The sequence below is a fragment of the Psittacula echo genome (genome assembly GCF_963264785.1).
Source record: "Psittacula echo genome assembly, chromosome: 2".
Taxonomy (NCBI): domain Eukaryota; kingdom Metazoa; phylum Chordata; class Aves; order Psittaciformes; family Psittacidae; genus Psittacula; species Psittacula echo.
This window is the reverse complement of record NC_137737.1, coordinates 40,792,381-40,819,786: the sequence shown is the minus strand read 5'-3', so window position 1 is coordinate 40,819,786 and position 27,406 is coordinate 40,792,381. Positions and strand designations below refer to the sequence as shown.

The 27,406-nt window shown below is 38.6% G+C and overlaps 1 protein-coding gene across 13 annotated transcripts in view; it reads right to left on the bottom strand.

Annotated features, from left to right (window-relative positions):
* The window catches only part of MLLT10 (MLLT10 histone lysine methyltransferase DOT1L cofactor), a 164,779-nt gene that overhangs the window by 27,810 nt on the left and 109,563 nt on the right, over positions 1-27,406 (bottom strand). For 5 of the 13 annotated variants that reach the window (XR_013958936.1, XR_013958937.1, XR_013958940.1 and 2 more), the window contains exons 13-22: positions 20,595-20,712; positions 19,159-19,231; positions 14,735-14,889; positions 12,647-12,835; positions 12,153-12,241; positions 11,670-12,031; positions 6,666-6,768; positions 5,790-6,002; positions 3,878-4,091; positions 457-2,317 (exon numbers count right to left, since the gene is read on the bottom strand). Coding sequence is in view for 4 of the 13 variants with exons in the window: in XM_080639532.1 (XP_080495658.1) it covers positions 4,023-4,091; positions 5,790-6,002; positions 6,666-6,768; positions 11,670-12,031; positions 12,153-12,241; positions 12,647-12,835; positions 14,735-14,889; positions 19,159-19,231; positions 20,595-20,712 (1,371 nt within the window). In the remaining 9 variants the exon portion in view is untranslated. Of the gene's footprint in view, positions 1-456; positions 2,318-2,463; positions 4,092-5,789; positions 6,003-6,665; positions 6,769-11,669; positions 12,032-12,152; positions 12,242-12,646; positions 12,836-14,734; positions 14,890-19,158; positions 19,232-20,594; positions 20,713-27,406 lie in introns of those variants that run through there. The other 8 variants (XM_080639532.1, XM_080639534.1, XM_080639535.1 and 5 more) reach the window with 6 other exon arrangements.

Here is a 27,406-nt window from a genome sequence, read left to right as displayed (position 1 = left end):
TTATTTGGTAAAGTTGAAATGAGTAAGAACCTTAAAGGCCTTAATTTTTTCATTAGAAATTAAGATATATAAAGCATTTACTTAATTACCAGTTTTTAAGTACAGAATAGAACTTACAGCTAACCTCAGTGGGTGAAGAGGGGGGTTTTGTATACCCTAGGTTGAATATAGTTTGCTTTTATATTTGAAGAATAGGTAATAAGGGTTATTATTCCTTAGTTGCTGTTTTATTTTTCATAATTTTGGAAAAGCTATACAAAGGTTAAAATGCTTGAATAAAGGGTACTTGATGGGCTGTAAATTATATCCATAAATCAGAGCAATGATTGCAGTCTTCTGCAAGAAACATTAAGGACTTGCTTTTTTTAAAGACTTATTTACCACTCTAATTCTGATTTAATACCAGGATCCTAATACGGTTTTAATTCAAAATTAAAATGAAAGAGGATCATGTACCTGAACTCAGAATCAGAACTTGGTGGCTGAGAATCTCTGTTAGCTTTCTGCCATTTGCACTGTTGACTTTCTCCAGTAACTGTTTGCTGATTGTGTTGCTTCTGGCAGATCAGCATTTCACAAAGTTTCATCCCATTCCCATAAAACTTTAAGGGAGAAGTATGTGGAGGAGGTTACAGTGTTCCAGATGTGTTCTTTGAACAACTGGAACCATATAAAAATTAATCTGAGTAGAAATAATATTATGGAAACCAACAGTGAGATTTTAGTGCAGCTTATGAAAAACAGGCACCAGAAAAACAGGCCAGTTAAACATCACACGATGATATTGCTCAAAGAGCAGCTCCTCCTAACACAGCTTGAATGGAGAAAGTTAATAAACCAGGATCGGAGATGTCACAGCCTGCCTGGAAGTAGTTGGCTGCTGTAAGTTGTGTTATCACTGGTGCCAGTGAAGCTGGATTTTGGTGGGAAGAAGCAGCAGGAAGTTCAGAAGCCCATTAACATGGAACCTTTCTGAACCACAGCGCTTGTGGCCTGTGCTGCTCTTGTGACACAACCTGGAGAAGTTCTCAACATACTGGAGGGCAGCTCTGTCACCACCCACTTGGCTGCCAGGGGCTGGGCAGCAGCTAGGGCTGCTCTGGCATCAGAGGCATTCCACAGGGACGGCAGCATCGGCTTCTACTGAACTGGTGCCAGATCAGCCCCAGCCCATCATCTTTGATGTCGGGATCTGCAAAGTCATTGAAACAAGGTTGGGTTCGATTGCATCTGGCTCTCACGTGAACTTGGCTTTGATGTGGTCTCTTTCTTTACAGGGCTAGCGAATTGGATTTTTGTTCAGATGTCTGAACTGTCCTTTTCATTATTTCCCTGCTGCCGACTGTTGGTCCATCAGAACTATGTGTGCTATAAAACATCTTGGGCTTCTGGCACCCATCTCTAACAAGTGGAGATTTTTCAGAAAGTCCTGAATTTGACACTTGATTTCACAAGTATTTCCAATTTTGCCCCTTTCCTGCTTCTCTACATCTTACCAGGAGACTGACATCAGAGTTCAGGCCATCTCTCTCAAATCAAAGAAACACACAAGGCAAAGCAGGACTTGCTGATTCTTATGATACTGATCCAACAGGAGAATGACGACAGACTGATACCTCTTGTCAACCATGTAAAGTTTTTGGCTTCAGCTTAGGTCTGTGAACAAAGCAGCAGTAATGTGACATTCCTGTCTGAAAACTCCCTGGAGGCCTCATGCTGGTGGGCTTTGCTTCTCCCTCACAGGTCTAGCAGTATGAAGTGTAAGTAAGTCCAGTGCCCCAGCCTGTAGGTGCTATATACTCTCCTTCCTTAGCACCAACTAACAACAGAGCCAGAAGAAAGGTGGCATCCAGTGCTGGAGTGTATCTAGACACAGGTTTAATCAGTGGAACATCCAGTTTTCTGAGTCTGTACAACTAAGAGCATAAAACAGTCATCAGCTACCCCAAGAGCGTGGGGTATTTTTTCTAGGCCTGATGGCTGAGGAGCCAGGTAGGTGGTAGTGGTGCCTCTCGCTGCACCAGGTGACATTCCACATTCCCCTAGTGTTCGTTCTGAGCTTGCTCATTTACCCATCTTCTTTGAGGAACCCACCTTTACCCATCTGAAAAGAAAATAAAGATATTCCATCCCTAGGCCTCGAGCAGATGGAATAATAAATATACAAATGGCACAGGCCTGTGGCAACACCATCTTCCTGCTGCTTGTTCCAGAAGTTTCACAGCAATTCCTCTTTGAAACATGGCTGCAATTGCACTTTAACGTCCAGCAAGCGCAAGTCCAGCACTGCAGCTGCATCAGGCCTTTGGGAAACAAACTGACATAAAAAACATGTCAAAGACTTTGTCTTACTAAACGTTAGCGGTCACATGCCATTGAAATGGCTCCTGTCTTGTGATGTTAACAGCAATAGTCTGTTCTTCCACCAGACTGATGTGCACACAAGCAGTGTATACAACTATAAACATTATTAAAGTTTATTAACAAAAGCTTTGTACATATCTTTTCATACACTTGGAATTTTACATCTTGTCAAAATAACAGCACATTTCCATCTTACCTTTTGTACAAATTGTTACAGAATATCCACCAGTGGGTTGAGTAAGTAAAATAAACCACTGGGTTACTTTTGTAAAGTATCTACAAAAGTGATCTGTGACGTTTTAAAAAATTCCCCAGAACATATAAAAATAAATTATTTTTTTACTTTGTCAATTAAATCTACTAATTAGAAATATTACAAATCAAAATATCAATGTTTTCTTATGAATTCTTCACAATACAAAACAGATTCACAAAACTTTATTTACAGAAATGAGGTAAGAACTGTGCAATGTTTAACTAAGAAACATATTGCAGAATTAACATGTTCTTCCAAGTAAGTACACAGTGGAGGTCTAATTACAGCTGGGTCGTTTCCTCTAATAGCTCCCACCTTAGTACTGGTAGTGGTCATTACCCCATTGAAGCTGTCCTTCACCACACTGCATAGACTCACGCTATCAATCAGCTACTGTCGCGAGCATTGGAACACAAGTTCACCCGTTTCAACCACTGGTAAGTGTTAGTGGGCAATAAGAACTCACTTTTTTGGTAATTTATTAGTGAAAATGGACCCAGGTAACAATCTGCCTGAGCTATCTACAGTGGTATAAACACCTCTAGTAAAGGCAGAACAAGGCTGCTGGTGCAACACAGAAGATTCCCGCTGCTAACAAGGACACATCTAGTGCATGATCAGCTGTTTGCAGCCATTTCATCAACATGGAGGTAGCAACAGGCACTTGGTTTAGGCCAGACACGACACATACTTCTTCCAGTGTGGCCTTCTCATCTGGTAAGAAAACATTGTGACCGGAACCACTCCGGTTCCTTTAAAAACCTCAGAATCTAAAACCTACACCGAAATCAATAAACTTTGGATTCCGTACTGTAATTCTTACTCAGGAAAAACTCCCACTATATAACAACAGGAACTTAAAGGAGTAAAAAGTTCAGAAGTGGATTCCCTTATGAGTCAGGTTTCAAAACAGGTGTGTAAAAAACAACAAAGAGCAAGTCCCAGCTGCCATCATCAGCTTGTCGAAAAGGATACGCTGCAGCTGCAGCAGCAGAGCAGACTGGCAGGGTTGGGTCAGTCTGTTTTGTAAAACTGCTCCAAAACCAAAAACTGCAGGACTGCAGACAGTTCTCTAGCCTTTAAATTTCTAAGATTAGGACTGAAAAGTCAAGTACATGTTTCGCTATGGTTGAATTTGTACTTAGTACCATCATAGTGACAAAGTAATTACGGTTTGCAGAGTTTTATCTACTTCACAGTCTGAAACATTAAAAAGTACATCATTTTAGTGCAACAAGAAAGCAAACGAAAGCCTACCAAAAATCTCCTTATGAACATAATTAACCTTTTTCTGTGCAGTGAGAGTTCCTTGTTGCGTTTCTTCAATCTGCAGAAAGGCAGACTGCAGCTTGCAGCCAGATGAAGTGCTTTAACAGCAGGACGTGCAGTTCTCAAGTAGCATTCAAACGTCAACTCTTCTCTGACGCAACTGGTCCAGTTTTATCATTGAGCCTCTGTGTAAGAGAAAATACTTCTAAAAATCAGATTATAACATACAGAGGCAGGTAAAATTAAATTCATATAAAGGATGAACCAGACGAGTACATTTACTAGAGCTACCCGAATGGTAACTTGTGCATTCTAAAGAATCGTCATGTATTGCAGAAGAAAAGTAGGAAAGAATAATTAAAGGAATAGTTCTACACTGAAGCAACTCACAGGGAGGTCATCACGGCCAGCATTAGAAAACACCAATTTTGCTTCTACTTCCATTCCAAAAGAGTTGCTGTTCCTGGCTGTTGGTGCCTCCTCGGAACTGCTTGATGGTCAAGACAAGTACCAGGTGACCCCTGCTACCCCCTGGAAAGGGCTGAAACCCTTGCTCCTCCATCAGAACAGAAACACAGTTTCCATTTTGCCCCTGCCAGGACCGTCTGTCATAAATTGCTACAAAGACATTTCCTGCAAGTACTGAACAGTACCAAGCACAAACCTCATCTCATTCAGTGAGCATTCAGGAGTGCTTGAAAACCTAGAAATGAGATTTAAACATTCAAACTTTTGGCAAATAGAGAATTTGTCAGAAATTGTTTTTTTGAGTAAAATAGGTCAACAATCCACTGCAATCTCTTTCAATCCTAACCTTAAATATAAATAAATAAAAGCAATTTCAAAAGAAATTTATTTCTAAGAACAGTTTTGTTCAAAAGATGTTCTGAGATTTCCTGGAATTGTTTACAGCTAACTGTTGGAAGAATGAAACCTAGGACTGTAACAGCATGCTTATAAAATACACTAGTAGTGCCTGGTCACGCTGCCCAAACTTACTAACAGCCATTTCAAGAAACTCAACTAAGGTCACGGAGAATAGTTTGTTCTGATGTAACCCGAATATTCCATTCGCTCAATTCCACTCACTGATTTGTAGAAAACGAGGGGAGATAATTCAACATACCAGAACAAATCATGACCATTTCCCAGTGAAGGCGAGGCACTGAGCAAAGCCCTGTGACAGAGCCCTGTCAGTCAGCGACAGGGATGGAGCGTGACCTTCACAGAGCCCTGCACTTTGCAGTATGGCCACAACATCACAACAGACCAAACTCACTCCCTTCATCCTCTCTTAATTGTATGACCCTTAGAGAATTAAGTCTATTCTCTGACTCCCTGAAGAAAGAATTTCTGTTTTGGGGATAGAGCTTACAGGCAAATGCTGAAGACAATGGAACATCTTTGTTTTGTTTCCTTATCTGTCCAGGAAAGGTTTTATTTCACCTTCCCAACAATGGGCTCCTCATCTCCTAAGTTATCAACTGATCTCTGCAGCTCCACAGTGCCTGGAGCCTGGCCAGGACAAACTCTTCCCTCAAGAAAGGTGATACAAGGAATGATCTACAAAATAGTGGACACAAAGTTGGGGAAGATGGTGGGATGAAGTGGGCTAGGGATGCAGTTGTAATTACAAGAGGAAGGCAAGTGTCACTGGATTGGTGTCCTTATCCAAGGAAGCAGGAGTGTGCAGCAGACAGGTTAGGTGTAAGTGACTACACATTCAGGAGAGTTCTAAACCTCATTCAGCGCAGGCCAAGGCTCAAGAAAAACATGAAATAAAGAAATCAAAAATATCCACTGCCCTTGAGTTGCAAATTCAGGCACATGACTTGCTTCTTGTCTTTTAGCTACCTTATGGAAGTAACTACATTGAAAACGAGGTGAGAAATATACTTACTGTCACCTTCTGCGTTGCATTATCCCCATGAATTGTGAGGAATGGGTTAGTAGAAGCTGCATTAAGTGGTGAGGCCTGTGTGCCTGAAAGCAAGTTGTTTATGGGTATCTGTGCTCCTCCAGTAATCTGCAACTGCTGTACTTCAGACTGATGGTGTTGGTGGTGGTGATGCTGTTGCTGCACTAATTGATATAAAAGGGCCTGATGTTGTTCCTTGAGTAACAAAAGGAGAGGGAGGAGAAAACAGAAAATAAATCAAGAATTAGTTATTGAAAAATAGCTCCTCCTGGGGTTCTCACTTACCCAGATCTTCAACCAGTGCAACCCTGAACCTAATCCCAGCTATTTTAGGTTACACTAATGAAGTTCCACAAGACTGTCAGAAAAGGAAGAAGGTACCTATAAAATTCCCTGAAATCACTAGCTCAGCAGAAGTTCAAAGCTAAGCCTGAGAAGAACATCAAACCATGTTTCTCAAGGTAATAAAACTATACAATTAACCATACAAATGGCTAAACCAGTTCCCCAATGGCCTATACGGATACTGCAAGGCAGAGTAAAGACAGCTCACAACGATATTCTTAGAACCCACACTTGGTCCCAAACTCTGCTGCCCACAGCTGATGCTGAGATATACAAGCCCCCATGTCCACACGGGACAAAACAGGACTGAAAGCAAATTCTTCCAGCAATACACACAGCCCAAGGATACCCTGTAATTTAGCATGACTATGATCCAAAAAGGCTCAAGGAACTGAAAAACTAGTTATCAAACCCTGTAATATCAAGTTAAATACATTTCTAATTCATCCATGGAGTTTATCCATGCCTTAGAATACAACAGAGGAATGAATCATAATTAACTGGTAAACTTACTGATGTGAGTTGCTGGCTACTTAGTAACTGCTGAAATTGCTGGTGCTGTTGATGGAGTAGAAGTTGTCTCTGCTGGTCAGGAAGTAATCCTAGTCCCGAGGCACTGTAGGGATTGAGAGGGTAATACTGTAGTTTGTGTGAAAGTATGGGAACTTTTTACTTCAGCTTTCCATTGAAACAAAGAAAATATGTATATAAATAGACAGTTCCTATTTAGCATTTTGATTGGATGCTGTCAGGTAATCTGTTCACTTGCAATTTTGATACATACCTAGACATGACCACCACCACCCCAGTCTCATTTATGCCAAGCAACAGCAACATCTGGCCTCTATAACGTAAGTCTACAATGTGCACGTTATTTTAAACTCTGATAATAATTACATTTCTACATTTTTTTCAAACACATTCATTATACAGAAACACTAGGTTTTACATTATGAGACAGCTCTCGCCAACCTTTAATACTTGGTTAACTAGCATTTTCTTTCCCTCTGTTTCCTTCTAATTCTCATCTTTTGCTATATTCAAACCTGTAACTATTGCCTGTACCTTGTCTGTAATTTAGCGAACACATTCAGCCTTGAAGTGGGTGAGCTGGTGCTGTGTGGAATGAAGCAGGCTGCCTCTGTGTTTGCCTATACTTCACTCCCAGGCCCTATTTTCGAGCCTACATAAAACTTGCTGCAGCTGTTTAGGAAACAGGGCAGGGAACTGGTCCAGCTGAGAACTGGTCTGAAATAAAGGTTTCTTCAGCTGTGCCAGTTCACTGCAAGACCAACAGCCAGAACAAGGGTGGTTCTGGAAGAGAAGACCAGGAAGACAGCTGGATTTACTTTTTCGGGACCAGCGTTACCTTTTACTAATTTAAAACACCCTCTGAATTACTGAGGTGTAGTTTCACATAGGTTTACCCTGTTACTGAAAGGTTAAGTATTGCCTTTCAGCTGTAGGTTTCTGTCCCTTTCCCTTGCACTAGCGCTTGCACAAGGAGCTGCATTTTGTGGGAAATGATCTGAATCTGAAGCCAATACAAAACACACTGAAAGATTATCTATTAATGTAGATGAGGTTATTATGTGAAGGCACGAGCAGTAGTGCTTGCCCACCAGCAAGAAGATGTGCATAGGATGACCAACAAGACAACAGGATTACTTGTTCTGACTGGTAGCAAAGAATTAAGTTAACTTATATCAGCCACAATTCCACACAGTTAGGCTACAATCATTTAGTCCTTTAGGACATAATATGTATCTTCCCTTTCTACAGCAGCTGGCATATTGTAGCCTGGCTCCAGGATCACTTTAACACTTAACTTTGTATTAACTAGACAGTATGAAAATACCCATAGCATCACCATTCTCTTTGCTAGGACAGGGCAAGCAACACATACTGTTTCATCTTCACTGGATGGCCTCAGTGCTATGGGAAATGTCCTGGGCTGCATTTATTATTTCCTATGGGGAACGGGAAATGTATGTCAATGTGAATTCTATGTGGCCAGATGTGATCCACCTGACAGAGCTGGCAGAAGTGCTCACAGAGCCAGTTTCCATCATTTCTCAGCAGTGCTGGGTAACTGGGGAGGTCCCAGTTGACCAGAGGTTAGCAAATGTGACCCCCATCTACAAGATGGGCCAGAAGGAGGACTCAGGGAACTACAGGCCTGTCAGCCTGACCTTGGTGCTGGGGAAGGTTATGGAGCAGAACATCCTGACTGCCACCCCCTGGCATGTACAGGACAACCAGGCAATTGGGCCCAGTCAGCATGGGCTTATGAAAGACAGGTCCTGCTTGACCAACCTGATCTCCTATGATAAGATGACGTGCTTAGGGGATGAGGGAAAGGCTGCGGCTGTTTACCTGAACTTTAGTAAAAACTTTGATGCTGTTTCCCACAGCATTTTCCTGGAGAAGCCGTCTGCTCATGGCTTGGATGAGTACAAAAACCTGGCTGGATGGCCAGGCACAGTATGGTGGTGAACAGAATTAAATCCAGCTGGTGGCCAGTCAACAGTGGTGCTCCCCAGGGCTCAATAGTGGGGCCAGTTCTGTTTAATGTCTTTATCAATGATCTGGACAAGGGGATCGAGTGCACCTCCAGTAAGTCTGCAGATGACTCGAAATTGGGTATGAAATTGGGTAGAATTGATCTACTGGAGTGTAAGAAGGCTCTGCAGAGGGATCTGGACAGGCTGGATTAATGGGCTGTGGACAGTGTATGAGGTTCAACAAGGCAAAGTGCCGGGTCCTGCTCCTGGGCCACAACAACCCCATGCAGCACCACATGCCTGGGGAAGAGTGGCTGGAAAGCTGGCCAGGGGTGTTGACTGTTGGCTGCTGAACATGAGCCAACTTGTGCCCAGGCAGCCAAGAAAGACAAGAGCATCCTGGCTTGTATCAGCAATAGTGTAACCAGCAGGACAAGGGCAGTGATCATCCCCCTGTACCCAGCACTGGTGATGCTGCATCTCAAATTCTGTGTTCAGTTCTGGACCCTTCACTACAAGAAAGACATTGAAGTCCTGGAGCAGGTCCAAAGAAGGGCAACGAAGCTGGTGAAAGGTCTGGAGTGCAAGTCTTGTGAGGAGCAGCTGAGGGAACTGCAGAAAAGGAGGCTTAGGTGGGAACCTTATCACTCTCTACAACTACCTGAAAGGAGGATGGAGTGAGGTGGGTGTTGGTCTCTTTTCCCAAATAACAAGCAATGGGATGAGAGGAAATGGTGTCAGGTTGCACCAGGGCAGGTTTAGACTGGATATTAGGAAATATTTCTTCACCAAAAGGGTTGCCAAGCATTGGAAAAGGCTGCCCAAGGCAGTTAATAGAGTAACCGCTGCTGGAGGTATTTAAAAGACGTGTAGATGTGGTGCTTAGGGACATGGTTTAGGGACTTTGTAAAGTCAAGTTAAAGGTTGGGCTCAATCATCTTAAAGGTCTTTTCCAATCTAAATGAATGTATGATTTCCCATCATCTACCGTCAATGGTCTTTATCCCTAGCAAAGAAGTCAATTCTACTGACCTTGTCCTGTACAAGCCATTTTCCCTCTGATTATTCTTGCTGTACTCTTTTTCCCCTGGAATTGTATCATTCTGAAACTCCATAGTCAGAACTGCACATAACATTCAGGTGCATGCATACCAGGGATTTAACGTGACAGAAAACTAAATGGGTAACACCATTCTATTTATTCCCCCATAACTCCTAGCAATGTTTGTTTGATGAAAGCAGAGATGACACTTCACCTACCCAAGGAAACTCCTCCTGAGCTACAACAGGAAAACTCAGGCCTAACAAGCTAGAACTGTGCATATGTTTGCCATTCAAACAATGACAATGACACTCATTGATTAATTGAAATTCCTTCAAATAACTTAAATTGTATCCAAAATATTTGTAACAACCGCAAGAAATAAGCACCTTCAGTCTGACTAACATTACCATTATTTCCTTCTTCTCTTTTCACCTCACTGTTTCTGTATGAACAGGATACTAGTTGCAGTATTCTGCCTGAACCAGAGTAGTCTACCATTAGGCTACACATTCAAAAGTAAAATCAGTTAAGAGAGATATTAATAAAAAATAATAATAATTTGAGATAAAACTTCTGCAATATGGTCAGAAATATATAACCTGTGTATAAACAATATTGTATGAGAACACAGCAGCATGACCAGTATATTTTGGCATTACCTGAAAGTGGAAAGCATTATACAACTGGTTAATTTTACTGATTTTGCCTAGCATTTCTCACTCCTCCTCACAAATTTGGGGACAGTAATATAAAATTCTCGTGTTTTCAGCAGACCTCTGATACTCAAGAAAAAACCACAACTTTTCATTAACAAAATGTCTTTTAACCTACGAAATCTTATGTTCCTATATGATACAAACTATGAGAAATAGAACCTCCTCAGTGAAAATACAACAGCACATCAAAACAACACAATACAGTTTTTATGAGCCTACTGCAGCAACACCACACATTGATATGGTACACAAACATTCAGGAGCTGGCAAACAAGCAGGAAGGAAAGAACTGGGAAAAGAAGCTACAGAACTAGGGAACCCTTGCATCATTCCAATCACATATGCCTTTTTGGGCATGTAATCCACCATAATCTCCAAAAATAAACTCTACTTAAACACAAGTAATCCACTCCCTATTTGCAGGAATTTCTTTCTACGCAGAACCGCAATTCTTCCTAAGCAAAAGACAATACGATGGGGGGGGGGGGAAGGGGAGAAGGGAGAATGAGTTATCCCAGACTCTGCTCTATCCCAAAATACTTCCAGACCAAGCAGCCCATTCCCCTTGGGGGAAAGCAGCTGTCTCCTTTTGTTACCCATTTGCCTTGCAGCTCAAGCAGCAGCAGTTTATGCTAGTGAAGATACCTGGTTTTGGGGACGAGTTGTTATGAACACTCAAACATGGCTCTTTTTATGCGTTTAAAAATCCTTCGGAACACCACTTGAAAAACTAATTTTTTTGTCTCTGGAGTCAGATGCAGAGGACTGAAAACACCGTGCAACTGTGCTACCGCTCTGGTTAGTTATGCCTGTTGCATCTTTAATTACATGACCGTATACTGTTCTTCCTCTCCCTCTCCCCCTCCCCCCTTCTTACTGCAACAAATGGTAGCTTTTCCAGCGCTCCTTTAATCCTGGAAGAACAATTGGCAGAAGAAAGAATATTGTTTTCTGAACTAAAAGAAAAAGGAGCTGAAGCACATTTGCATAATGACATTTGTTTGGGAATGTGACTTGATTAAAAAACAGGCACTAGGATTCCCAAAAGTTAAACGGAAAACAGTTCTTCTTTAAGTTGACTATTCACGCTTCCACTAAATGCCCTCTTAGTTTCATTCACAGATCAGATCAGGAGCAGAACAACTACAGGCTAAGGAAGAAACAGTACGTTTTGAATAGGACAGTTCAAAAATCTAGCTAAGCTGAAGAACAGCAAGCACTATCAGGGAAAACAAAACCAGCAAATTCTTACCTGTTATTTAACGTGGTTGGCAGAGGATGTGTTGCATTGGGTGGCACGGTTGCATGAGTGAGAGGAGAAGGGTTCTGTGATATTGTTGCTGGGGTCTGAATTACCCCATTTAAAGCCCCTACAATTCCATTGATTGCCAGCTGGCTGGCTGGCAGTGCTCCAATTATTCCACCCACACCAGGCACTGCAGGAATGGTGGAGGTTACAGTCTGCATACCACTAGCTAGTGCCCCCACTGTCACACCATTGACCTGTTGAACTCCTGTGACTCCTGAGCCTTGCTGAGCTGGACTCTGCCCAGCAGGTGGTGGAGTGGAAAGAGCTGATGAACTGCTGGTGCTTTGTCCGCTGGAGGTTATCTCCTGGTGTAAAAACAAACAACAAAACCCCCTCAGCTGCATAAGATTTCACCTAACAGCACAATGCAAGGACTATGAGGAGTTAACTTGTAACAAGTTTAAGTTTGGAAGAAACAAAAATTACCTGATTTAATACAGGAAGAGAACTGTCCGGTAAAAAACTGTTTCCCAAATGAGGGCTTTTACTGCTGTTCAAGGAATCAGTGCTAGGTGCTAAAGTAATTATTCCAAAAAACACACAGAGGTTAAATTTCTGTAACATGCAAAAAGATCCAGAATAATTTGACATTTCAAAATAATGTCAAAGGTAAACATAGAAAAAGTCAACCTTAGAATCATTCTGAAGAGTAAAATATTAATAATCAGTGAATCAATAGATTCAAACAGATGTGCTCCAGACTGAAGTAAAAAAGAAACTGCACTGGAACAAGTAGCAATGATTCTTATAAATCTTCCCATTGACTTTCAAACATTTAAATACATTAACAATACTTATGTCTATATTCATCCTACACATACGTGCAATCCCTTCATCAATGGTATACGTGGATGAAATAGCTATTTCGTAGAAATACATGTTTGAGTTACTCTGACACATTCATACTCTCCTCTACTTACCTGCTTGTACTGGAAAGGCATGTACTTGATGAGAAGGGCTGGGATTTGAAGTTATTGTTGGAAAGGGCACCGAAAGCTGCGCATTGAGTAGCTGAAGCCGCTCCTTCTTAGCGGTCAGATTCTTTATTTGTTCTTCTAACCGCCTATTTTCAACCTGAAGTTGGTGTAATGATTTCAGCATTCCTAAAACTAAGGTAAAAATTCATGTTATCTTTCACAACCACTTGCAAAGAATGAATAATATCTCAATTGTTTTAATTTCTGTATTACAGTTTAAGACCAGCATTAAGTCATATGGAAAATATAAATAAAATTATTATGGAGAGATAAATTACAGAAATTTGACTTTAAGTGGAAAGATTTAGGATCAATCTTGTGTAATTTAAAGCGCAGGAAAAAAGTACATAACATGTGATAGTAATTTTGCAATATAGCTACACCCTGGTTTAAATACAGATAAAGTCACATCATTAGGGCTGACAGTCATTTTAAGCAAACAGCAGTACATGATAACTGATCCCCAAACCAGAATATGAAAATAGCATTATTCCAGTAGCACAGGTTAATTGCATAGTTGGGAAAAATCTATTTCAGCTGCAGTATTAGAAACGTTAAACAGTACCAAAATAGAAGAAGTTTGACAAAACTGTATTCAACTACGAACACATTCAACCAACAACATGTAGGTAAAAAACAAGCGAGTTTGTGAAAAGGGAGGTTTTGTGCTTTAACACCTCGTACAGCGAATTATAAACTCACAGAAAGAATGACTAAAATGTCATCCAATGTGAAGTGATCACAGCACACCTTGGCGGGAGCAGGAGATCCCATGTGCTGCGAGTGGCGATCTACAAATCACCCAGCAGGGAGCACTGTGTGAGCACTGCAGTTACCACCCCTTTTTGCATGCAAAGGGCATCATCTTCTTTCTGTACTAACCTGATTTTTACCAAGCAGAGTTTTCCCAAACTCTGCTCTGGTTTCAGGACTCGCATTTCCCAACTGGTGCTGAAGTGGGACTGTGAAGCCACAGGGACAGCCTGCTTTTTTTTTTGCCTTTTTTTTTTTAATTCTAAATTGTATTTGTTTAACATGACCTCTGGGCCTACTACAGACATAAGTCTACTGGTATAGGCACATCTGGTCATTTCCCAAGGATTTAGCTTTTATCCCTCCTCTTCAAGAACATACAAAGGAACCCTCAGTGAGCCCAAATGAGATGCAATAAGACTTAGCTAAACCTGTCCTCCAGCTATCATGTTTAAAGGATTATCCCTGCATGAATTTCCTCACAATTAGCATTTTTGTCAGGATACCATTCATAAAAATACCAACTAGATACCACTTTACACTACCAATGAGAGGAATAATATGTTCAATAAAAAGTAACATGAACTCCAACCTGATATTAAAAAAACAATAATTAAAAAGTGCGTTCAATCATTGTCTTTAATGATGATATACTGTTGAATACAGAGATCCAGATAAATATGCAGGTACTCGTCACTTATGCTTTGAACATATTCATTGTTGGACTACGCCACTCTATTAAACATAACTTGAGAAAATAATGATTTGCTTGCTTTGAGAATTCGAACGCAATAAAGATACGCACCTGCCTAACATTTGTAAATACTTTTTAAAACAGCAACAGAAGTAGGCAGTTTAGATTTAAAAAATGAACAATATGACAATAATAAATTATTATGCCAGTTTATATCACACAATGTAAAGCAAACTGGGGAACTGTGCCACGCTATTTACAGGAGTGGATCGAAGACTCCAGAATTAATTTCCAAACTCTGCAACCAAACAGTTGGATCTGCAAGTCACTTCCTCTTGCATGACACAATTTCCCCATCCATAAAAACGTAGATAATTATAAGGAATTATTTTGTAATCTACTGAAGCCATGGGCTACACTAAGAACTCCATTACAATTATACACAACAGTTACATTATACACTACAGCTAAATTTCTGTTCACAGCAGAAAATAAGGGTTTTTTAAGTTCTTGGACAAGCGCTGGAATGGTTGTTCTGAATAACAGTTAACAAAAGCAGTAATAAATGGAATGAGAGTACTTACTGTCACTAGGGGTGCCTTGCTCTAATAAAAACTGTTGTCCTTCACTCCATTGCCTCTCCAGAAGCTGTTCTATGCTGGCTGCTACTGGGGGCAAATTCTCCCCACAACTGTTCCCTGATTGATCATAGCGAATCTGCAAGCTGCTTACAGGGGATCTGTTGAAAATATTGCCATTTATCGTTTAAAGAAAAGAATGGAAGGAAACACATTAGTAAAAGGCAGTTGAAGTTTCTTACCTTGTATCAGCCCCTAGCACCTACATATCTTACAATTCCAAGACTAAGTTAATTCCTCAAAATCATTAGGAACTCCTGGTTCTCACTGCCAAGGCATTAATAAAAGAAAGACGTAATATTTCACAGCAAGAGAATTTATACTGAGAAGCACATAACCTCTTCTTGCACACAGACTAATGTAACACCTAACAAACAGCATTGTATTAAATTATACAATACATACTTCTACAGCAGGACAACATTGTATATGGATACATAAAACACCTGTATTAAAAAAATTTTCAAACTTCTCCCAGAGAGAACTGGGAAAATAAAAACATTTTCTTAAAATCAGCACAGTAATGGTACTTCCACATAGGAAGGCCATATATAATTCCACTGCCTAACTTGTTCCCCCTCAGGACCTACAAGAAGGCTACTTTTGCATTAGATGGAGATTTTAACCTGTGAGCAAAACCAGGTGCTCAGTGTATTTCTGACTTAGGATTCTGGCCTCATGCGTGCATGGTCCCATTTCTCACACAGGACCAACACCAAAGCCCACCAACTGGTGGATTTTGGTTGGTTAGTTCGTTTTATATTCCTATCAACTGCAGTGAGCTCAGATTCAGATTCTTATGTATTAGTTACTACTGTGACTGTAACTATTGGTGCCATTACAGGATCACAGCCATGTTGTTCTACATGTACTGCAAACTTGCCAACAAGACCACCATAGTCCCAGTACAGGACAACATACAGAGTTCAGGAAATCAGTGTGTTAATTATGATTAGCGTAATAAGCAGTGGTCACAGCACATTAGCTACCTAATGACTGTCAAGCATTTTGCAGGCACCAGAGCAAAGCGATTTTTAGAGAAAAGGTTTTAAGTAGGTGACTTAAGAGCTGTGTAAGTATTTATAAATAATTCCTCTTTTGCACAAGGGATGAAAGAGGAAAAACACTTGTTAAAACAAAAAGCCCTGATGAATGGGTAACCAAGGTAGTGCTTTTTGACAAGAGATGGCAACTCAACAGCATTTAACAGTTCAGCACAGACATGGCAAAACCACCCTTAAAACTAGTTGTTTACACAATGTGCTGAAGTGATAAGAAGGAAGGTTTATGCGGAAACATTCTGAACAGATGTACTTCACTCCACACAAACACCACATTTTAAAAAACAAAAGAAAAATAAAACACAATCAAACAAAACCAAAACCAGAAAGCAAATACAGAAAGCCACCATGAAACACCCCCCCAGCAACTTCCTTCTCTGTACGCATGCTTTAGAAGAGCGCGTAAGCTGCTCTAACAGATTGCACCATTTGCATTATATATCACCAACAAAATTCTTCTCGGGCTTAGGACTGTTTTGTATCAATTTCACAAAGATAGAAACAAAGCAACACATGACTCTATAATCCTCTGCAATCCTCCAGTGGAAGTCCGTATAGGAGAGGAGAAAAAAAATCAAATCTAGATTTTCATGTATCACAACATTAGTCAGTCCATCCTTCTTCCAGCTGAACTCACCCGCTAGACATGATCTTGCATAGAGGGATAAATCCTTATTCCAAAAATATGTAACCATAGTTTCCAATAGGATTATAAATGTGCTATATACATGGGTCCGATGCTGTCAGTGAGAGGGGAATCCCTTGCTTCATGTTTCATACTTTGCTTACTTTCAAAACTGGCTTTTGTTTAATCCTGCAGTACAGTTATTCATACTTTTATAGTATTAATTGGAATCTAGATATTGAGGCATACGGGCATTTAGACATAGGCATATGTCCATATTTTGATGCAGGTATTACATAATACATTTTAAAATCTAAGGTTAAGTATGGGGTAAAAAAAGTTCAGATGCCACCTTGGGAAAAGCAGCAATTCCTTTGCAAAACAGAAACAGCTCACATATACCAAGTATATTTATATTTCTCATATATATATTAAAATTTTAAATATGACAGCTTAAACATCAAACACTGTGGTTATATAGACGAATAAAGATGTAATAATATGGATCTGAAATGACCATACAGCTCATGAGCCACATATGTCTTCTCCAAAAAGCTGTGTCATCAACAGCAAACAATTGTTTCTGCAAGTGTTTTTATTTTAAGCAACTATTTGAAAATGACATGGTTCTTTTGGAGAAGTGTGTTATTTATGTATCTCATAAGCTTCAAAGGGAACAGAGTCAGAACTTGCAGGAAAATAATGTTAATAGACAAAGCAGGTAACATTCAGAGTAGCTAAGTTTTCAGACTGCAGATTTTTGAAGTTACCTTTTAAATCACTATAAATGATATTTTAAATAATCATTTATATATATATACACTATATATATATATAAAAATAATTGGAGAAGGTGTGGAATTTGCTGCACATTTTAGAAACACTGACATATGTCTGATCTTCCTTATTACACAAACCAGGGGTGAAATTTGCTGACTACTGAACTTAACTGAATGGGTAAGTTATCTATATTTTTTCCACACTAGGTACTTCAGACCAAGTTTTTCTATCTTTCCATTTTGGAACTACAGCAGTAATTTCTCCTCCACCACTCCTCCCACACACACCTTTTCTGGCTTCTTCTTGAATAAATCTACTGCCAAGCAAATGCTATCTGCTCTTTGCGAAATACTACAGCTTCCATATGCTGAAGGAAGCTCTGCAATAGTGGACTGAGGTGGCCTTTGTATCATCAAAAACAGCTGAAATTTGACCATGTTGTAAGTACTGGAATGTATATATCCTTAACACACACTCCATAGAAGCATCATACTTAAGGAGTTTAGCTTCTCAAATATTCTACGTAAATACAGCCTGAACACAACTTATGGCCTACTACAAATTGTATAAAGACCATGCCTTTGCATATTAACTAAGAAGACATTAAAACTTGTAATTACCACAACATGTATGTGGAGCAGGACTACTTAATAAAAATCAGAAGTTCTGGAATTTCCTAATTGTTGAGCATTTCCCTCTGCAAAATTCTCTTTAACTTACTTGGCTGTATATATACAAATCAATTTCCTATGTATATAAAGATTTATACGCTAATGTAAATATATTTATATCAAGAACACAATCTAAACTGATTTGTAAATTCTCTTTTTATTGTCTTAGAGGCAACACGTATTGGAAAGCTGAAAAGCCAGTTCATGACTAGTTAATAGCACCTAAGTACTATAATGGATATTCTCACCCCATTCAACAAGAAGTCTTTCTTGATTAATGAAGGAATATAATACAAGATCAACAACACCAGGCATGTACATTAAATTATCTAATTTGGAGGTATTTATTATAAATTACTGTAATAAACACATGCTGTAACAATCAAATTCATTGTTACAATGCTGTATCTGTGTAACTACCATTTTTTTTAGGTATCCTAAAATCCCTTTTAAGATAAAATCCCCGTGGTGAGCCCCCAAGCAAAAACAAACCCCAAAACAAATAGCAATAACACTGTAAAATCTAATTCATATGGAATAAAAATAAAGTCTTTTGAAAACAAAGGCTCACTTAAAATACATGGAAAATATGACTGAAGTATTTAAAACACAATATTGAAATTTTAACAGCAAGTATTTTAAAACAAAATAACATGACGTAATTCCAGCAGAATTCTCATGCCAAACTTCTGCAGTAGAGGTGAAATGCAGCAGGACAAAAAAGGTATTTCCCCACCCCCACGCTGAGAATTGTTGCATATTTTGAAGTGGTGATGGATAAGGCAGAAAATATTTGATTGAAATTTTTAATGATATTTAACTTCTCAGACCATCTTATTCCCGTGATCATTGTAGTCTTAACTCCACGGGATTTTGGAATTTTTGCAAATAAGATTAAAAATAACTAATCTGAGACAAGTAGTACATGTGGAGTAAATCATAGATAAATCCCTCTAAAGCAAGTCTCCATTTCCGACTTAAAGTCCTTCATTTGTAAACCTAATTTCAGTTGATATAAAACTAAATTTCAGTACATTTTTTAGCTATCTGGACGTATTAGGGTTTGGGGATTTTTTTATATCTGTAGAAACGTATGTACACATGTGTGTGCACACACACACACAAATATACAGGCTTTTAAAACACTTATGTATTACTAGTAAAAAGACAGTGAAGTTTCCAGATCTTAAAACATTTCCTTTGCCTGCACTCTCCAAAGTAAATAATGCTTACCGTGGTGAGAGACTTCCTCTGGGTGAACCTCCTCTGCCAACAAGGCTGCGGCTATTATCTCCGAGATCTTGATCTGCAGTGTAAATATTTCACAGCTGATAAATCGACTCATCTTAGATAAGAGTTTTAAAGCTGATGTAGATATTTTAAAAATACCTTAAATCTCAACTTCTATCTGTAGTTACTGCTGAAGAGCGAATATGTAACTAGTTTAAGATTGCTGAACTGTAGCATGTAAGGTGTTGTCCTTACACATTTCTGAGGCTGTACCAGGCCATGGATTATGTTCACTTCTTTCATTCCTTTCAGTTTTACAGCACAGAAGCGTGGTTTGCATTTGCAGTACCCTCCCCTCAGCCACTTTTAATTTGTACGGTGAAAGTAATGAATCACAGCTGTGGACAGCTAATCTGTATGCTTATCACAGCAAATCCTGATGCTCTGTATTTTTTAACACTTTGCATCCCAAAACAACTCATAAAACATGGAACGCATTAAACTTGCTGCTGCCGTCTAACAAGCACACCTTATTCTGCAAATTTACTGAAAACTTTATGAAAGCGTGTAATTCACTAATTCCTATTTATAACCAGAAACAGAGGAAAGTCCCTTGCTAGAAAGGTAGTAAAACAAACAAAAAAGGCCTCATTAAATATACGAAAACGTTTTGCTTGGAAGGACTCAAAAGGGTTATTTTCCCTATGGCCTCTCAATAAAATAACCCTATCTGCCCCCTTCAAGGTTGCCCTCCCCCTATTCTGAGTCAAGCAACCTCCGACCTCTTGGAGGGCAAAGACATGACTGATCCATTCTTGGTAAACTGCTAAACTCATTCCCTTCCCCCAGACAGGCATGGCTACCAGGACATGTCAACAAATCCTTACGGGGGAAGGAGACAAAGCAAAGCCAGCGGCTCATTAAAACCAACGAGGAGAGCCAGTGGACCCAAATGCCAATCGGTAAATATTCACAAGATTATTAAATGCTGCTCAAGTTCTCTAACGGGATCTCTTTCACACTGAGTTGTATGTAATGCAATTTCATGAATTATGCAAATAAAGGTTTCAGCTATTCACGACAAAACCCAGAGCTGTGTTACTCTCCTTGCAAAGAGCTCCGAACTGAACACATCAATCACAGAAGTCACAGGAGACATTGTTGCATTCCTGCCTGCTGATGGCTCTGCTTAAACATTTACATTTCAGGGACTTAAAAAAAAAAGGGAAGAAAAAAAGGGCGGGGGGGGGGGGGGGGGGGGGGTGTGCGTGCGTGTGGAGGAAACCTGCGCTGCTCTGCAGGACAACCGAGAATTTCCTTCCAACACACACAACTTTATACAGATGCTGAGCAGGATTCAAAACTAAAATTCCACAATCTTTTCAAGAACACTGAAGTCTGTAAAGTTGCACCTTTGTCACCAGCAGCAGGACACTTACCTGCTTGGCTGTTGTCAGCCTGAGCTATAAGCGCTGCCATTGCTGAATTTGGATTCAGCCTATTGCCGTACATGTGGGATGGTGGCAGACTGAGAGATGATCCAGGTAGGGTGTTTGCCTGCAAGAAACCAATCAATACTTGAATCCCCTTCTTAAAAAAGAGGGAGAAATGCTAAATATATTTTAAAGAATATATTCATAATGAACAATTATTATTTTAAGTTCAATGTTTTCTAAAAACAATATATTTAAAAGAAAAAATATTAATTTCCATTCATCAGTACAGAAATACAATTGCAGCACTCTGAAAATAGATCAGGTTTTAAAGCACAATTTACTTGTTATTGGCAAGACCTGTTAACTAGAAAGAACCCCTTCCAATATAAAAATTACTGCAGCAAATATTAAAAAATACCTAAATTGCATTTTTAAAACAACCCCAGTGTAGCAGGATGGGTAGCCTTCCCCACAATCCTGAGGTAGGCACTCAATGCTAGGACCATGTGGTTATCCTACTAATTATTTAATCTTATTAAACCATTTACAAAATAAGGGCAGGTAGACAACAGATGTCTCACAAATGCCTGGGTTCCTTACATCACAAGCCGGCTGTGGAGGTCAAAAGGTCCAACTTTCAGCTCTGTAAGTTTAACTACACAGAGCCATATTTCCTTTGCTTGACTCCGTCATTAGTAAAACCTGCACACTATTCTGTTACTTCCTATTTTGATAGACTTGGAAGCCTGGTGTTTTTTTGTTTTGTTTTGTGTTTATTTTAAAGAACGCAAACAGCCATTACAAGTATGTTTTCTATACAATAGGGGGCTCGGGGAATCACAGCTTTGCCCTGACCCCATATAAGGAACTGTATTTTTGGCAGTTGGCCAGCTCTACTTATTGAAGAGCTCCCAAAGTTTGTGTTCATTCATGTTGCTAACCACAATTCTGAAGGTCTCTGCTGGGACTTGTGCCAAACAAGCGAAAATGAACCCTTAAACAGATGAAGCTAAGGAGGCTGGCCAAAATCTTGCATAATCCAATGCAATAAAAATACCTTCTTCCTTGGCTGCTTACGCTTTTTCCCTTTCGAAGAAAAGATTTGTGTCAAATGCCGAGTTGCAGGGACAGGCAATCAAAGAAAAGAAAAAGGCACTGCCTTATTAAAAAAGCATTTTCCTATCTGATGAAAAAAATTACTTCAGAACAAAGCAAGGACTGCAATACTTGGGGGAGGGGGAAGTCAAAGATACACAACTGGTGTTATCACTGGCCTTAAAATGAATCTTTTAAGAAAATGTAAACAACCTTTACTTTTGGGGGGGAAACAAAAAATGGAGGTGAACAGTAAGGAACTCAATTTGTGGAACATTTTGACATGTATAACTGCACACAAGAGACAGAGGAAACTATACTGGTTATTACAGCAAAATATTACAGAGTATAAACTATGTCTCTGGAAAGAATCACACACTACCATTAAGTTTTGGCTTTCAGCCAACATATTAAACTTGATGAATGGACTTTTATGAATTCACACAACTGTTTTCAATGATGCTTTATTTACTATATACTGGTGAGAAATTGTGCCTGATACTTACATTCTTCTACTGTCACAAAGTTAGAAAAAGCCACAAGTAATTATTTACAATGATCAGGGTTTTTTCACTTCTCAGTTTAAAGGCACATGCACAAGATTGCAAAAACTACAGTTTCACTCCAAATGTGGCTGTTATTTCCCTTTTTTAAGGAATTCCACGTCTTTTCTAGAATTAATGTGTATTAGCTTTAAATCTTAAAAATACTACCGGCATTTCCACCTACCCAGATATAACAGCTTCCAGAAGCACAGCACGTATTAGTAGTGTAACACTTACTGATGACGGCAGCAATACCACACAGCTCCTGCTATATTCCTTAATAAGTGCCTATTCCAACTCAACTATTTAGTAACCTACAGCTGTTTTCCTCTCAAAACCAAAACTAACTTCAAAAGCAATATAGTTTTCTGTCAAATCCTTTCACTGAAGAAACCTGACAGAATGGAATATTACAAGATTCAAACATTATATGCTCCCGTATCTAAGAGACAAGACTACCAAAATAAAATATATATACTTCATTTAAATAAACTGGTTGGAGTTATGAATTCTACTAATACAGTTCGTACCTTTTTGGTTTTTAAACTACAAACACCAGGTCTTATTTCTGTTTAGTTTTTGAATATTTCTACAAAATAATTCTCAATCCTAGTAAGTACACTGCTCACATTTTTAAACAGAAGCTGCTATACTTTTACTCTGTGTAAGCCTCACTGCAAGGCTGCTTAAAACTGCAATAGCAACTATATATTAATTTATGATGGAAGGGCTGCTATAATCAGCACGGCAAATACATGTTTATTTGACTGAAACATGACAAAATAGCTTTAAGAACTTTCTAAAAGTATCTAAGTATCTTGAAAGCAGTTGCTAAAGTCTGTTGAGTAACCATCACATCACAAAAGACATCAAAGGAATTAAACAATGTTTGCTAAGTGGGTTGATACAACAGATCAAAAGACTTAAACAACAGCTAAGAACTTGAGTTTTTTCACAAGTGGTGGTTCACCCTAGACTTAACCCCTGTTTATACATTAAAATAATAGTAAAGGTGTCCTACACCAAGTTGGAACTACAGAAGTTATAGTGCCATCATGTATCCTAAGCAACTCTCAAATGGAAAAGTCACATTAATAAAACTGTTCAAGTAAGCTGAAGGTAAATAAAAAACTTTGAAAATACTTTTCTTAAATGGCAAGGTAAAATGACAAGAATAACGGTTTGTGAAGCTTTATTACATATGTGACGACTTCATCTGACAGGAAAGTAGAGAAGGTGGAGGAGTGCTACATTATTTAAAGGTGAAATAGAAGCTTCATGTTTCACTTGCAGTCGAAACAAGCTGTAGCTAGCATTTATTAAAAATGCGCAATCATCCTGTCAATACATATTAAGGTCACAGGATTGAAACACATTCTAAAATGTAGAACTTTTAAAGCTGTACAATTCTTTATTTCAGCTGATTCTGTTTAAATAGTCAACACAACACATGATCAAAATGTATGAACTAATGAAATAAAGAGACTGCTAAATATTTATTTTGAAAAGGCAGCAAATTTTCCTGAAAATATTTTAGCAGAAGGATTTAAGCCCATTTAGAGGTATAGCATACCCTGCTTTCATTTATGGCATGTTCAATAAATCAGTAAAGCAATAAGCAGCAGAGCAGCACTGAAGGAAGATACACTGTAATTCACAGAATGCCCAAGCGCAGTAAGAATAAATGATTGATATTTGATTGATGCCTAAAAACACTTCCTCTACAGCAAGAAAGTGCAAGTATATTCTTTAATTAGAAGAATAAGACTTGCAACTTAAGTATTTGAAGTAGTTTGATATTTGCTTGCATCACTCCAAAACTGTATTTTACTGTAACAGTGTGACTATAAAGTTTCCCAAGTTGACAACTATTTGCATTCACAACTGGATATTTACTTAAATTTCCAGGGAAAACAGTTTCTTAATTTCAAAAGTTATTATGTTCTAAAAAAAAAAGAAAAAAGAAAACACACACACACACACACAAAAAAAAAAAAAAAAAAAAACACCACAAAAAAAAAAAAACACCACCAAACACCACCACCACCAAAGGGGTGAAAAATGATACAATACTTAGGTGTACACAATTAGATTAGGTCTCAAACATTTAAGAACCTTTGAGCATGCCTATTCCCCTGTACCTTTCAAGTTCTATGCTATGAAATATTTTCTGATAACAGGCCTCATTTCTGCATCAGCTCCACACCAGTAAGGTTTTAATACTCAGCGTGTGATGAGAGATGAAACCAAGTGTGAACAACTTTCGGGTCCCATGAGTAGGCTGACTGTTGAAGCTGTCAGGTTCAATTGCATCATTCCACATTATTCAATGCCCCAAACTGCTCCCTAATTGTTAGGGGCTTAACATATTCAAAACCATTGTTTAGGCTAATGCTGAAATGCCTACAGTTGAGTTTCCATAAAGAAAGGGGAGGGATTTAATTGTAGTTAAACCATTACTGAACTCTCCTCCTTTCATGATAGGACAACATGGATGGCTGGAACAACCAATTCCAAGACGGCTTCTTAATCAGTTTATATCCAGTCAACATCCCATTTCCTCTCTGCTTTAAAAATTGTCATTGCTATATTGTAGCTTTGCATTATATCATTGTGATGCTTTACAATTAATGACAGTTCACCTAATTACCTACTTCAGCTAATATATATTTGTCAACAATAATTTCAAAGGTTATTTTTATTTCTTGTTTAAAATAAAAACATTGCTCATGTACTGTCTATACCCCTTAGAGTATGAGTACCAGATTAATGCAGTTGGGGTCATGCTATCTACCAATCATTCTAGGTTCTTCATCACAGCACAATGCTGTGATAGAAGCTGCAAAACTACCCTTTGTTCCTATTAACACAAAGCAATCAAGAGCACTAGATATCACCAGCAACTACTTCCCATGGCCAACTACTACCAGAAAGTATAAAAAATGCTAATGCACATGAAGTTGTAAGCTAAATTTTCTGTGAGCTATCCCGCTACACTTCTGAGAAGACATCACTACTCCTTTCCATGCAATTGCATTTTTTCATGACAGATGGAAGGAAATTCAAGCACTAGGCCAACTGCTTGCTAAGTTATCTTAAGCTGATATATTCCAGTCAATGATAAGCAACATTTATCAGAACAATGTACTATTGAAAATAACATCAAAATTAAAACCTGCATTGCAATTAAATGAGCTTAGATATGAAAACACATTAATGCTATGTACATAATGATAATCAAAAATTGATAATATATATAAACTAACTGCTTTACTTGAGAAGTGAGAAGAGATGCCTATCAAGCGACAGCAGCAAAAGCAACTTGGCCTTATGTTTCCTAGCTTAACTTGGGAAGTGAAGAAAAGTGATTTTTATCCCTAGAATTTTTATGGCCAGTTATGTAACAGAGAGCATGTAACCGCTGTTTTTTCTTGGCTTTCTTGCTGTTTCTTTCAATGCAATGGGAAGAATGTGTTAATGCTTCCTTGTATTGTCTCAGTACTTCTGGTACCATCTTTAACTTCATTTAGGAGATGTGGAGGGAACACAGCTACACATCATCACTTGCCTTCTCTGAAATCTGTTATTATTCATCTGGGATGCCACTATACCCCACAGAAGGGTGGTCAGTCTGCAGTTAACTGCAGCAATGCAAACAGATTTCTAGGATGCCTAAGTTCTGCCACATCAACAGCTTTTCATGCATCACAATGCTTGAATATTTTCACCACAAACATGGAATTTGTTTATAAATCTTATCTAGACCTTGTTTCCAATGGAAAAAAAAAATAATCCAAATTCCTCTTTATTTTCCTATATGCCAAGAAATACAGATGGAGTCAAGGACGGAATTGAGGACAACACAGAAATTCCCTAATAAAAATCTATTCCCACATTTCTTCTGAAAACCGTCATATGACTTTTCAAAATAACTAACACAAAATAACACTAAAATGCAGCATGATAAACATTGTATCTTAACTAAACCAATACTTGCATTTACACCTTCTTAATTTATATTTTGGCTTTCATAGCTGTAAGTTGAACATAACTGATTTTCAAACAAACTCTATTGACTTCTTTACTAAAACAGCCTCCAGCACTACTGATGACTGAAAGCAGAAGGTGTACTTTTTACAGGCAACCCCACCTCACCTGCTATCACATATACATCATGAATAAGGATCAACCCCAAACATTCCTTGTAGTCTTTTACTCACTCATTCTATGAAAGCAATACTGGAATTGAAAAGATAACCCTTCCCACATGCCACCATTACCATCCAAGCACTTTGAAGTCCTTAAAGTTTGGGTTTGGTTTGCTTAACACAGATAATAAAGGTGAAAATTTACTACCAGTGTTTTCATTAACTGGCTAAAATAAAGGAATTAACTGAAAAGCTTAATTAGGAGGCTGGAAAAGTTGAAATCAGAAAAAGCGTTCATGGTATCTTAAAAGACAAAAGCAACTTTTCAATCACAAAGACCATTAATTACAAACTTATAAATTATTGTAATCAAAATCTGTCAGGAAAACTGTGTACATGACATGTAAAATCATCCGATGGGTGCATTATTCACATCATTACTGATTTTTATGTTAGTAGTAAAAATAAGTACTTCAAACTTCTAGCTGTAATGAAGACACTTGTTTATGAATAAGCAAATAATCAAATACTGTCTTTGAGAATCAATTGTTTTGAGTGAATGTATAAATAAATCCTTCCATTAAACGAAACCATCTAACCTCCGAACAGCAGCACTCAAGTATTTTCCAAGAAGGGCATGAATGAATGCAACTGGGAAACACAGTGGGATTTGAAAGGCAAAATGAAAAATTAATGGCACACCTACGGAAACTAATTTATACCTCTGCCCAGTGTCCAACAAGGGCACAGCAAGTCATTAAAAACCACATGGGTACAAGGCCTATCTTCCAATAATGTGCAAAAGCTATAACCTCGACTACTACCAGTTTACTCATCTCTTCCATGCTAAGCTGAACATTATATAAAATTTTAACCAATTAAAATCTATTTATTTATAAATTAGACATAAAAAAGACTTGTATAATGACTTAGTAGAATGCTACCTCATTAAGAGGGTTTGTTGTGTGTTTGTTTTGTTTTTAAAAAAGGAGGCTATACAGAGATAAGAGCCTGTGATTCCTCCACC